This window comes from Montipora foliosa, chromosome 9 (assembly GCF_036669935.1).
Source record: "Montipora foliosa isolate CH-2021 chromosome 9, ASM3666993v2, whole genome shotgun sequence".
NCBI lineage: Eukaryota > Metazoa > Cnidaria > Anthozoa > Scleractinia > Acroporidae > Montipora > Montipora foliosa.
In genome coordinates, this window is record NC_090877.1 from 28132554 (window position 1) to 28147553 (window position 15000).

Sequence of the window (15000 nt, forward strand, 5' to 3'; positions counted from 1 at the left end):
CGCAACCTCCACTTATTTCATTCAAATGCGACAAAAACGTAGGCAACTTTTTAGTTAGAAGCGCACTCAAAACTAACGAGCAACCCGGCACTTTGAAATGCGCGTGCTCACAATGCAAAACTTGTCTTTTCATTGTTAACACTAGCAAGATAACGGGACCTACAGTACTGTGCAAAAAGAATGCAAACGAATTTCGTCCAATTTCGGTTATTGTTCTCTCGAAATTTCGGCGAAATTTCGGTGGGAAAGGTGTGATTTTTCCGCCGAAATTTCTTCGAAATTTCGCTGAGCCACACGAAAATTCGAACGCAGGACGAAAATTCGCAAATCTAACAACGAAATTTCGTTTGGAGTTCGTACGTACTGAAACGAAAATTCGCAAATCTAACAACGAAATTTCGGTTGGAGTTCGTACGTACTGAAACGAAAATTCGCAAATCTACAACGAAATTTCGGTTGGAGTTCGTACGTACTGAAACGAAAATTGAAGAACTTAACATTTCACAGTGTAACAGCGCCTTTAATCGAAATATCGTAATCCTAAAGCCGCGGCCACACCAGCGATTTCTGCTCTCGCTGGTGATGCAATTTTTTCTAATTTGGTCGCCTCGCTAGCGCGCGATGAAAATCGCAATTGTAGCCACTCTTGAACTGGCAACGCAACAGCAGAAAAAGCCGTTGAAAAAAATCGCGAGAAATTGATTTAGTTGAATTTCTCACGATTTTTTCAGTTGTCGCGTCGGCAGTTCAAGAGTGGCTACACTTGCGATTTTCATCGCGCGCTGGTGACGCGACAAAATTGAAAGCAAATCGCATGACCGTCGCGAGCAAAAAATTGCACGTGTAGCCGCAGCCTGAAACGAAATTTTGTAAAGTCTTGGTTAGTGTTTCGCATTTTAATGAATGAATGGAATCAACAACTGTATTTCTTCTCTCAACCTTGAGTGTAAACACGACCGGAATGAAACTGTAGACAAGCATTACAAGCGATTTCGGTTCCTTTATTCAATTGATACTTTGTCAATAAAAAGACATAAGATTCTTGGTACGCCCGATGCATCAATCTTGAGACTCCAAGAATACAGCCATAGACAATTTAACATACCATTAACCTACAATAGCAATTCTTCTTGGTTTTCACGTCACGCAAGTACCACGCAAAGAAAAAATAAAATCGCTTACCATTCAATAAATTAAGTCAAGAAATTGAGATGTTGTAGGAGATTAATAAATCATGAGCATGTCAAAGTTTTAGGGCTGTGCGATGATCCAAACTCGAGTTATTTGGCAATAGACACTTCTCATGACATATTGGTTACTCAGAACTCGAAAACACATGGGCAATCGACACTTTCGTGACATAATTCTTAGAAGCAATCCAGATGTCATGCATTGACTGAATTAGAAAGGGATTGTAAAAGCGCTTCCTTTACCATGACTAATCTGCCCGCTTAAATAATTTTATTGTCATCGAAGCCACCCGAGAGGAAGACGGATTGGAGAGACAAGCGAGAAGGAGGACATACTCGCTGCGAACTTTCACTATTTCGCTATGCCACGACGAAATTTCGCTATGTAACGACGAAATTTCGCTATGTCACAACGAAATTTCGCTATGTCACAGCGAAATTTCGCTTGAATATTCGCGCGGCCGTTGCGAATTTTCGTTTTGATTGAAACAATAGGCTTTTCGAAAATTCGGCGAAGTTCGAATGAAATTTCGTTTTGCCCGAAATTTCGTTATATTTCGTCGAAAAGTAGCGAAAAGCGCGAAATTCGTTTGCATTCTTTTTGCACAGTACTGTAAGTGATCTGTTAAGATCACTGATCGTTTCACATGTACCTCCGCAAATGTCATTTATTGCATAACCTGTACGTTATGCAATAAATTATACATTGGCGAGACAGGTAGATGACTAAGGTGACCGATTCCGCGAACACCTTCGCGATGTTGAGAAGAATGACAAGAATGCATCTAAGCCAGTCGCTCGCCATTTTAATCTTCCTAACCACTCCAGAAACACATGGCTATCTGCGGCCTTTCCCTACATCTTGGTACGACGGAAAGCCGCAAGAATCTGGAACAAAAATTCATCTTCCAAATCGGCACCCTTAATCCTCACGGTATTAACGAACGCTTTTCATTTAACTAATATATTCCTATTTTTCACGTAGCCATGTTATCACCAATAGCGTAGCTCCTACTCTACTATAAAAACTACACGTAACCCATAATTCCTTGATTCGCTCTGACAAAGGGCTAACGCTCGAAACGTCAGCTTTTAGAATCTCTGTACGGTGGCCAATTTACATTATCAACTCCATTGATAAAACCAAATTTTTGTATTCAAATATAGCTTAGCACGTTCAGGAGAAGCAATCTAGCTACCTCAAGGCAGCATTACCCTTCTTGCCCAAAACGGCTGATAATAATTAAATATATATATGTTATGATAGGAATTGCTTGTTGCTGGACGGAAAACCTTTAAGAGAGCAGAGAAATGTTTGAGTTTCGGCTAACCAATAATTAAATATTTGTAACCGCTTTTGGCGCATGTTTCAGTTAAACTGTGCATTTCACCCAAATAGCTAAATCGCTACACAGATGTAGAGCTTTTTCTTCTCATTTAGGACACTAATCAACCAGATTAAAACAGCATTTATTTGCTCTAATTAATATTGTCAGAAACACTTTTCTCTTTTATGAAATAGATTTTAAACAATGTATGAAGATTTAATTTAATAATTTTTAAATGGGGAGGCATTCGAGAGCAAGGGGCTGAAGGTGAACCTCGGGAAGACAAAAGTGGTAGTGAGTGGGGCAGAAGGTGAAGTGTCTGTGAGTAAGGTAGATCCATGTGATATTTGTGGGAAGTGAGTAATGTCAAACTCAGTGTTGTGTGTGAAATGTGGTGAATGGATCCATGGAAGACGCGCAAAAGTACAGAGGGTGACCTCGAGGTTGGGGAGAGATTTTGTGTGTGGAAGATGCAAGAAGCAAGCTGATGGACCAGTGAAACCGGTGGAGGAGTTGTGTGAGGTGGAAACGGTGAGAGGTTTCTGTTATTTGGGGGATAAGGTGAATGCATGTCGTGGCTGCGAGGCAGCTGTGACAGCAAGAACAAGAATTGGCTGGGTGAAGTTCAGGGAATGTGGAGAGTTGCTGAACTAAAAAAGGTTCTCACTTAAGGTAAAAGGAATGGTTTATCGGAGTTGCGTAAGAGTGGCCATGTTATTTGGGAGTGAGACATGGTGTCTGAGGGAAAATGAGATAGCCATTTTGAGAACGGCTGAGAGAGCAATGTGTGGTGCAAAACTGATGGCGAAAAAGAGGACAGAGGACCTGATGGAGATGTTGGGATTGAAGGAAACAGTGGTTCAGATGGCAAAGGCAAATGGAGTGAGATGGTACAGGCATGGGTTGAGGAGGAATGATGGGCATGTTCTGAGAAAAGCGTTGGAGTTCCAAGTGAAGGGCAAGAGAAAGCGAGGACAACCTAAGACGTGGAAGACGCAAGTGGAGAAGGAGAGCAAGAGCGTTGGTTTGGAGAAAAAGGACGCCATGAATCGCGCGAGATGTTGAGGGGGGGGGGGGGGGGGTGATTATCCTGAGTTAGAGTTTGTGCCTTGGTTTTAAAATAATTTGTCAACCATAGTCAGTATTTATGTGACACTACTAGTGGAAGTCTGAAAATATCTTAGCTTGACCCTTCAGGTGCCACAGGGATCCCCATGCAAGGACCAGTAAAATAATTATAGTCAGTCCTTAGACACGAGTAAACTCTAGAAGTTGCATTGTTGAGGCTGGGGTGGACTTTGATCCTAGCTGCAATCATAGCTGTGAATAGAAAGAAGTTTGTTGTGCATCTGAAGGTGCTAAGTTACAGCATTAATGGGTAGCTTTTTGTAAATCCAGTCAGATATAGATAGATTAGATAGATTAGATAGATAGATAGATAGATAGATAGATAGATAGATAGATAGATAGATAGATAGATAGATAGATAGACACATTACACATATATAAATGAAGTAATGGAGGTTGTTTCACTTGACCTGGGAGTGCTCTATGCAAAACTATGAAGAGCAAAACAATTAATTATAAGTTTAAAGATTGAGAGAAAACCTATATGCTTGAAGGAAATAATAATAATAATAATAATAATAATAATAATAATAATAATAATAATAATAATAAAGTTGCATTTATATATTGCCCAATTTATTGTCCAGCTAAGTGCAATCTCTATGCAGCCCAGCCCTTGTGTTGGGGTCCTTCAACTAGCCTCTCCCTCTTTTGCTTTCCATCATAAGATTTCTTTGTCATACTTTAGACATTTGATTTCCTCCGAGACTGTCGGAGAAAGGTTGCACTCTTAAACCAAAACTAAAGACAACCCCCAGTCAGGTACATGATGAACACCACATGTTGTAAGTCTGCCAGTTTCTATTATCTCAATCAATACATACTACATACTTGATGGCATTGCACAAGGAGGAGCAGATTCCAACCATGATCCAAAGCCTTTGAGATTCCCACAACAAACGCGCACAAAGTATAATACTGACTGAAAAGCAAGGAAAGACAATGAAATCTTTTCTTCTCATTATCATGTTGCTGGCAGAAAGCTTAGAACAGGATCATGATAAAAATACGTGGTTTACCTTTTGCAAGTTACATATAGTGTACTCTAAGGACTTGAGGTCACGCAGTATGTGTTCCCCATCCAATAAGACAAAGTTTGGTGACTTGCTCCACTGAACTAAAATAAGAGAACAGTAACAACAACAGTAATATAAATGATAATTTTTACACGACCAACATTAACAGTCAGCAAATTAATTACAATGATTTCTTGGTATTCAATAGAAGTGGGTGTACAAAATTCTTCAAAAATTTATGTAACTAAAACCATCCAAAAATAATTGGTGTAGGACGTTATTTGCAGTAGGATGAGCAATACAATTGTCTGAAATCTGTTCAAATGAAGACCTTGTGGAATCAGGAAGATTGATTAAATTGTGTTGCCATGGAAGCTATGACCCCGAAAAAGTCGACATAATAGTAACTTTAAAATATTTATTTGAAGCATAATTTCAATAAAAACTGCAGTGTAGAAACCAAATTGGAAAAAAAAGCCTTTCAAGGGATTTCAACAAAATACTGGGAGAATATCAGGTGTTGACAGTATGGACCAAGCCGACTGATATTCTCCCAGTGTGGACCAAGCTGCAACCTGTATTTCGAATTTTGTTGTCGGAGGGTGACAGAACTGTTACCTGTCAAAAGAGACTGCAGCTTTCCACTGCATTCAAATTTTCACAGAAGTCTGCCACTTGAACTTTATTCAATGAAAAGTGCTTGACGAAGAAAGAATTAAGTGCAAGTGCGTGTTGTCCTAAGTAGCGTGTGTAATAGTAGCAGTAGCGATGGCCTCACTTGAGTTCTTTCCATATATGAAGAAATACATCTCACAAAATCAACAACTTCAACATCAACTTCAAAATCACTTTGAAAATTGGACGCAATTGACGGAAAACAAGTATAACTGAAGCACTGTGGAAACTTTGTTAAAAACGTGTCCCTAAAAACATGTGGTAGTTGGCACTGCAAATATCAAACACGATTGTGATGGCAATTTATTCATTTTCATTGTCGCTTTCGATGATGATTCTTCTTTGTCACTTTGTAGCCAGTTCGTTCACCATTTAAGCAGCCCTGCATGATTTGGAATGTGCAAACTGAGATGGAAGAAATATTTTCACCAGCACAGACAGCTTCAAGGGAGTTCAAGCTGGATGAACAGGTTGCAGAGGCCAGAATTTTTGGAGTGAAAGAAACTGAGGGAAACCTCGCTGAGTTGTGATTGGATGTGGAATAGATCTGCCTGCAATAAACTGCAACTGACATAATATTTCAAGTTGATTGTTACTCAGTGGTGTATGCTGGTACCACCGACGTTGTCCGATTTTCTTTTGTGCATCACTGCCAAAAAAACAAACAAGTCTTTGGGTTTCTTCATGTCTGCTGTCCTGTGGTTTGGGGATCCTTTGGAGTATTTTATTGGGCATTTCTCATCGAAATTTCCGTACTTGTCTCATACTCCTCGCCATTTTCTTTTTGTAAATCATGGAAGAATGTCAAGTTTAGACGATGTCATTTCCTCTAGCTCTTTTGTTTCGGTTAACAGGTTAAGCTGGCTTTCTTTAGTGCTTTGATTGACCTTTGTACAGAAATAAAATCTTTCCCTTTTCTCCGTTGGCTATTATTGTTGACTTCACGTTCAGTTTCATTTCAAGGCTGTTGCTACTATTTCTACAAGTATGTAATTCTCTCTCGAAGGTGAGTATTTCGACATTTCAGCTGCTTCACCACTATTCACGTCACAAGAAATGTTGTATTTCAAGATCAAAACAGGGTATTTCTGTGTCAGCTATCCACTCAGGCGTTTTGCTGGCACAAAAACGCTGAAGTGCTTTCATGTCGGAGCTCAGGATATGTGTGCTATATAAATAAAGTTATTATTATTATTGTTATTATTATGATGGCGTTGACCACATTTCAAACACAGAGTGACTCTTGTAGTCGGAGGCCCTATGCCTCCCGGCTACGCACTTAAAACAGAGACGTTTTGAACTTAACAATCTTTTCCTGTCCTTCAGCTTGACATATTTACGACAATCCACCGCCCTGTGGTCTTCCCCGCCACAGTAAACACACCCCCATGCTCGCTCATGCACGTGAAAGGACTCTACGCGACGATCCGAACTTTCAAATTCTAATACTGGATTTACTTGTCTCCACTGCTTCAAAGCCCCAATCGGTTGGGGGAAATCCCACTCTTGCCAGGCAACTTACTAGGTCTGCTTTTATTCCTTTAAGCTTGTCCAAAACTGCGCTGACATTTCCTGTCAAGCAATTTCCCGAGTGTTTGAAGACTCTGCATGTTACGTAACAATTTCTTGTGGAACTCATCTATTCTCTTCGGATGGCAACTTGTTATCACTGGGAGACCCATGATATTGCTAATATAGGCGTTAACTATTTTGGATTCTTTACCGTATTCCGTCATTAGGATGTTTTTTGCGCGCTCGTAACCTTCCGTATTGAACGGCCGACCATCAATGCTCACGCGGACCTTTGGCTCAACTAGTTCTTTCAGGTATGCAAACTTTGAAATGGGAGCAAGATCCGCTGAATCGACTTCTGCAACAAATTTGTTCCAAAATGGTAGCTGCGCTTCATATGTGCCGTTGAATTGTGTTATTGTCAGCTTCTTGCTTGGAAGACATACTCTTGTGTTCAATTATGTGGCCTTTTTATCGTATTCCAGCTTCATCTCCAATTGGGTGCGTTCAAACTCCAAGTATGTTTTTCGTTTCTCGTGTAAAGCTGCTTCTTCCTGTGCTAAACTGGCCTCTCTTTGATTTCGATCAGTCACTTTTCAACATAGACAACGCCTTCATTGACACTCACAAGTTTCGCTTCAACTTCACCGCTCCACGCTGTGACTTCAACTAAGGTTTCTCCTGTTGTAATTTTTGCTTGCTCGATTTTCAAAACTGCTAGGCCATCCACCTCTTATGATACCCCTTTAAGTGCATCAAGGTGCCTTTCCGTTACTGCATTCCCTCCTGCCAGAATCCCTTTAGTTTTGGAGTTAGTTAGATCCAGCAGTTGTAATTTTGCTTCCAGCTCCTTGCTTAGCGCTTCCATTGTTGTCTCAGTTAAAAATTGAGATGTCCTTGCACATCTGTTATGTTGTCCTTCGGTTTTTTACCTCAGTCCCGTCGGATGTGCCACTGTTTCGGAAATAGTTCACTACTCACACTTGAATTCTCATTTTGCTTTAATTATCTTGAAATCACACTTTGTGTTCTCACACTTGTCACTAGTGCGATCACCTCACCAAAAAAAAACTAAAAGCAGAATATGAGGACATATTGTTCATTTAAAGGGTGATTATATACTTTTTTTTTTTTTAATTGACTGCATTACATTACCAACACTACATGCTACTTACTTTATTAACAATACTGACACTACCTACGACTCCGTAATTATACTATTCACAATTTTAACATTATTTACAACAAAGTGTTGACCTTATCGCAATCTAATCACTACTTAAAACATGGTATTAACACTGTTTACAATGCAATATTTGCGCGGTTTACAATACTAATACTAATATAAATTACGGGACGCATAAAATACAATAAAGTTACTTATACAGGCAAGACATGCAATGTAATAACTAACTACAGGAACTGACTTACTGACTAACTAAAGGTATCCAGAAATTTACTCAGGTGAGAAATTTGGCCCACTTTTTGACAAAAGCAGAGGAATTATTCGTCATAATAGCGATATATTTTTCTGTGTCAATTTTATCATGTACAAGGGTGATGAAATCCGCAAACTGCGATCTTTTATCATCTAAGGCATTAGTATAAAGAAAGTATTTTCCAATTAAGTGGTTGAGGGTTAAACAAGATGACCAGTCGTCAAGCACTCCATATATTATCTTTAGAAAGACTAGATTTCTTTTCTGGAGAAATCGAATTAAACCAGGTAGTAAACTCAGACCAGAAAGATTTCACAACTTAACACGAAAAGAGTAGATGAGATATCGTTTGCTCAACATTAACACAATATGGGCAGTAAGGGTGTGGTTTTTTCTTCATTTTGTGTAAAATGTTATTTGTATATAGTATATTATGTATTATTTTGTACTGAAAAATGGATAGTTTCACTTCTTTCGTTACACGAAACGGCAAAGAGTAAACTCTTTGTCGCTTTTGTTCATCAAAAGCACACTCTATTAATCTTTTTTCTGCAGTAGGTGGACACTGCTGTCGGCTAATCAGAGTATTGTACACTGTCTTGCACGTGAGCTTATCGATTGCTAGTTGAGTGCTTGTCAGGGCATGTTGATGCGTGTCTCCTTTTAGGCTTTTATTCCGCTGCTCGTCTCTTTTTATGCTTTTTTTCCACTGATCAGGTATAGCCGACAGCAAGCTACGGTAGCGCAGAAAATTACATTTAATTTTAAATTTTTGCACAAACGCTTTAAGCGACAAAAAATTATTTCCTAAATCATTAACAAGGCAGGCAAGTTTACATATGCCGACTTGATTCCAGATTTGATAATAAACAGATGATTGGTATATTCGTATAAAACGATTATTCCAAATTATTTGATTTGGCGTTGTATAGTTTAATTCTTGCCAGTGTATTAATACAGCTCGATAGAATTTTGGTAAGTGTTCGTTGATACATAAATATTTGAGGTCGTAGTTGCATTGAAAGAGAAGTTTTCCTCCTATGTTCGACAGCAAGGATAGTGGAATAAGTTTCCACGGTCCACTGTCGTCAGAGCACAACCGCTTTACCCATGTAATTTTCAGAGCTTTAACAAATAATGAAAAATCAATCATACCAAGTCCTCCTTCATTCTTAACTTTCGTGATAGTTGTTTTTTTAAGTTTCGGGTTTTTACCTTTCCAAATATAATTATAATTATTTTGTTGACTTCAGCAGTAAAACCAGGTGGAGTGTTCAATACGCTGCAAATAAACGTTAATTTTGATAACGCGAGGGTTTTAACGATATTGATTCTACCATAAATTGATATGTCTCTAGAGGACCAGATGTTTAATAATTTTTGAAGAGGGCTTAATTAACTTAAGTTCTTTTTTGTTGCAAGTTGTTCATTGTATGAGAAGTACCCTTCTAGGGCGTAAATAGGTTCGTCGCTACATTTTAAGCTTAGCACTGAGTCTTTTCTGTGGCGCAAAGAACCAAGCCATAACAATTCTGATTTGGATTGGTTTATTTTAAGCCCAGAGCAGTTTTCAAATTGGTTTAACAGATGAAAGAGATTATGAACTGATTGTATGTCTTTTACAAAAATTGTCGTATCATCCGCGTATTGGGAAATTTTGACTGTATGCACTTCATTAATCGGAATTCCTTTGATCTCATTAGAGCGTTTTATAGCATTGCTTAAAATTTCCGTGCCAATTATGAACAGGATACCAGAAAGAGGGCAACCTTGTCTGACTCCTCTACCTAGGTTAAAGGGCTTTATTGCAAAACCGTTATTCAAGACGCAACTAGAGATTCCGTTATATAGGACCGTGACCCACTTTCGTAATTGTGGACCAAAGTTGAACACTTCTAGGGATTTTTGCAATTATTTCCATTCAATGGAATCAAACGCTTTCTCAAAGTCTAGGAAGATGGCCAGGCCTGGGATGTTTTTCGCTTTAGTAAAAGACATAATATCGGATATCATTCTGATACTTTCCCCAATAAATCTTCCTCTAACATATCCAGTTTGGCTTGAGAAGGAGCATGGAGAACAAAGAATTGTGGTGGAAAGGACCTGACTGGTTACCCGAGCGAGAGCGATGGCCAGCGGACATTGAAACAGGAACTATCACTGAGAGCCAAGCCGAAGCAAAAGTGATTTGAGAAGTCTTTTCAGTAGCAGAACTTCACTGGCTGAAGCGAGTCCAGGAAGCGCTAAATGGAAATGACCGTTTCGAAGAACATCATCTGCAGCTAAATTTTCAAGAGAATGACAAAGGCCTTCTGGAGTGCAGAGGGCGGATCCAAGGAGTGTACCCCATTTACGTGCCAGATTCTCATCCGTATACAGAAAAACTAGTTGCAGAAGCCCATAAGAACACACTCCATGGGGAAGTGAGCCTCACAATGGCAAAAGTTCGTGAGCAGTATTGGATCCCTAGGCTGCGACGCCTAGCAAGGAGAGTACTCAAAGCTTGTAATGGTTGTAGGCACTTTCAGGTCACAGCATTTACCAGTCCACCACCAGGACAGCTGCCGAAGGATCGCGCAGAAGGCCAAACGCCTTTTTAAGTCATAGGAGTAGATTTTGCTGGACCGCTGAAATACCGGAGAAACAAATGTCAAGAAGGTAAAGCTTACCTAGCCCTATATGCCTGTAGCCTAACGAGAGGAATTTACCTTGACCTATTATCCAGCTTGGGTACATCTGAATTCCTGAGAAGCCTGAAGAGGTTTATCACGCTTCGAGGTCGGCCAGGGAAGATCTACTCCAACAACGGTCATACCTTTGTTGCAGCAGCTAAATGGTGCAAGACAGTGATGGCAAATGAGCATCTAAAGAACTTCCTGTCCCGTCAAGGAATCAAATGGCAATTCAACCTAAGCAGAGCCCCTTGGTGGGGTGGGCAATTCGAACGAATGGTGGGTCTCGTAAAGAAAAGCCTGTACAAAACAATTATTGGAAATGGTTTCCTGACATGGTACGAGCTAGAGGAAGTTATTCTGGATGTTGAGGTTGCAGTGAACCATCGGCCCTTGAGTTACAAGGAGGATGAGGTGCAGCTGCCAACCTCAATGCCAAATTCCCTCTTATTTGGTCAGCCAAATTTGCTACCCAAGATAGAGCAAAGAGGCCATATGGGAACAATGGACAGGGGAGTACATCAAGGCGCTTGGAGAATGACACACGCTAAAGAATTCATGAAACCAACACCACCCCAAGGTCGGCGAAGTTGTGTTCATCAAAGCGGAAGACGAACCATGAGAAATGGAAGATTGGCATTGTCACAGATCTCATCAAAGGGCGTGACGGAGTTGTACGAGCAGCAAAGTTATGTGCAGGAACGTCACATCTAGAGCGTGTGGTGCAGCATTTATTTCCTCTAGAGCTGTCATGAGACTGAAGAAGGGAAGGCAGAAATAAATCATCCGTGCTGTGACTCAAAGCACCAGTATTTAGGCCGTTGCGGGATGCTGCCGTGGCAGCAAATCTGCAGATTCGTGAAATAGCCCAAGATGAGTCAGATGTCTAGAGTTGTAAGAACTTGTGACAGACAGTGGGCGAAGTTCCGCCTGAGCGAAACATAAAAGTTGATCTCTAGGTTTTTGTTAAGAATCGGTTTAAGTACGAACCCCGCGAAATTCTTGTGTTTACGTCCCCTGAAACTAAACATGGGGAGGGTCTCGGAAATTGTGCGGTTATTGTATACGTGAGTCACTGTGTTTCATTGATTGAGTTGTTGACATAAGATAGCAATTACATGTACTTTACTTGTCAAGATCGGTACTCTTTAAAGTTTCTTTATCAAGTTATATAATCACCCTTTAAGTGAACAAAAGAGAAGACATTGCAGGCACATTCCGCTTTTAATTTTTTCTTTTTGGTGAGGTGATCATACCAGCGACAATTGTGAGAAAAAAAAGTGTGATTTCAAGTGCATTAAAGCAAAATTAGAGCATTCAAGTGTGAGTAGTGAACTATTTCCGAAAACTCCAAACCGGGATCGCACAGGGAGATAAATTCCAAAAATCGTTTGGTTTCTATAATCTTCCCATGTGCTTGCCTCTTTGGATGGCTATGGCCGTTGGAGCTTGATCACGATATATTACACTCTGTACTCTCTTTGACCACTTGTTTGAAACACTTTTTAATAATCGTGCTCCAGTCTGGATGGTGTTATATTACATTTATGTGACCTTAAGGCTGTGGTATTCGATTTCTTTGTGATGAGAGTGCAATTTGTGGGATGAGATTGCTGCAAGTCATCAGCCTTGCTTCGCTTTATGCAAAAATTAGTACGCCACATGCCCGTCTAAAACGGACAGTTTGCATTGCGATTGCACAGAAAGAGAAGCACTGTACGTAGAAGGTTTAAGTGAAGTAGTTTATTTCTACATTAACAGCTTACTTTAGCATTTATAAGCTCAAAGTTAATTTTCCCATACAAAGTCTATAAATCATTTGTTGCATAAGATGAACGAACAGTCTGAACAGTCACATACCGAGCTTGGGCTGCCTGTGGGAACAAAAGAAATTTGTTACACAGAGAAACGTGTTACTTGAACTGGTGACCTCAAACTCACTTCTGTACTTTGATACAATGACTTTTTCATCAAGTGGTTCAATGAAGCGGACGAGCAGAGAATCTTCTGATGCAACTGATATAGTAACTCTGCTTGGTTTATCTGGTAGAGCTGCAAAAAAGAAATAATAATAAAAACACCAACCTAAACCAGAAACAAGAACCTGTCATGCGTGTGGATCGACGTTAAGAAGGCTGTCGATTTGATTAATAAAAAAACGGTTAACACTTTGCTTACAGATGCATAAAAACACAATGTAAAGCTGGTCAATAACTCTAGAAGTCAAACTGAACAACGTCAAACAGAGTATTGGTCCAATACAACTACAACAATTAGGGATACTAGTGAAGGTGATTCATTCTGCATGTTATTTACCCTTTGCCTTAACCCGATTGCATGGTGGTAAGGCAGTACTGAAAGATATACCTACTAAAATGACAAACAGGAGAAGCTTACGCACCTACTATACATAGAGGATTTAAAAACATATCACAAGTGTGCGCAAAAATCCTCACTAATAACCAAGACAACAAAGAACATGTTTGAAAACATCAGACTTATTTGCAGGGTTGAATAAGTGTGCAACTGTTGACACGCTGCAAGGAAAATCAAACCAAGCACCGAGAATGTAAGTCGAAGTCTAGGAAGTCTAAGCAGTATAGCCTTAGGACTAAAGTGTGCATCTACTACAGTAATGTTAAATCTGTGCTACTGTACGGCTCTGAATGCTGGAGAATTGTCAAGAGGGACATAAATAAAGTCAATGTTTTTCACAACAGCTGTCTGCAAAGGATCTGCAAAATCTTCTGGCCCAACAAAATTTCCAACAATGACCTGTACCAGAAGACTGGGTGCACAAGTATGGATCTTGAAATCAAGAAACGCTGGCTTAGATGGCTGGGACATGTCTTACGAATGTCGCCAGAGAGAATACCCAAGGTTGCCCTTAGGTGGACACCTGCAGGCAAAAGAAAAAGGGGAAGACCTAAAACCACCTGGAGCAAGATAGTGGAAACTGAACTTAGTGAGATGGGTTTGTCATGGGGAGAGGCGCAGGCAATTGCGAAAGACAAGACCCGGTGGAAAAGAGACATTGTTGCGGCCCCATGCCCCATTGCGGGCAATAAGGACTACTATATACCGAGAATGTACAGTTATCCGATATCAAAGAACTAAGAGTATTAAACACAAATGACCACTACAAATTCCTCAGGAAATACAAAAATGTGACACAGCTGGAGGAAATAAATATCTGTGATATGGACAAGCAACATCTCAATTCCAAGAAAGGTAAACGTAACTAAAACCTTCGCATTACCCGCCCTCCAATCACATGTGGACGAGCGATTGGCCAATAAACCAGCTTGAGGAGATCGACAGGCGAACTAAAAAAATCATCAGAACAGAAGGTGGAATGCAACAACATGAGTCAACAAAGCTACTCTACCTACCAGAAGAGATCGGTGGCAGCGGCCTGAAAAGCGTTGATATGTACAAGATGACAACTATCAAACTGGCAAAGTACCTTAACAACTCTACAGACAATAGACTCAAGCTCGCACAAACACTTGAAATAAACAATATCATGAAAGGTAGGAAATCAATCTTCAAGCAAACCACTAAGTTCGCAACGGAATCCAACTTTGAGTGTAATCTCAATGAAGTAGGCACTATAATTATTGCAAGTAGCAAATCAGAAATCATCGACAAAGCAAGCCCACAAGCAATCAAAGTCATCCTCAAAGCTGCTGTCGACAAAAAACTCACTAAGGAACTTGAAAACCAAAACTGGCTTGGACAACTAACTATGAAGCAGCTCAGAGATCCCGACAAGTCACCAAATGCAAACACGATCCATAGCACATGAAAAAACATACCGGACATTGTTTACAGCATAAACAAAAATATTAGACAGCAACTTCTGCCTACCAAGACTTACCAACAAAGCAAGGCTCAACCACAGATATGAGATACCAAGTGTCGTATGTGTAAAGAAAACGTCGAATCCACAACACATGTTCTAAGCATGTGCTCTAAAATTGCACAAACACTTTACATGGCAAGACACAATCACATGCTCAGACCCATTTACCACTATA

The 15000-nt window shown here is 40.0% G+C and overlaps 1 protein-coding gene across 2 annotated transcripts in view; it reads right to left on the reverse strand.

Annotated features, from left to right (window-relative positions):
• LOC137969397 (ankyrin-repeat and fibronectin type III domain-containing 1-like) overlaps positions 1–15000 on the reverse strand; it is a 210957-nt gene that overhangs the window by 61423 nt on the left and 134534 nt on the right. For both annotated transcript variants that reach the window (XM_068815613.1, XM_068815614.1), the window contains exons 12-14: positions 12902–13012; positions 4666–4763; positions 4478–4568 (exon numbers count right to left, since the gene is read on the reverse strand). In XM_068815613.1, the coding sequence (XP_068671714.1) occupies positions 4478–4568; positions 4666–4763; positions 12902–13012 (300 nt within the window). The remainder of the gene's footprint in view (positions 1–4477; positions 4569–4665; positions 4764–12901; positions 13013–15000) is intronic.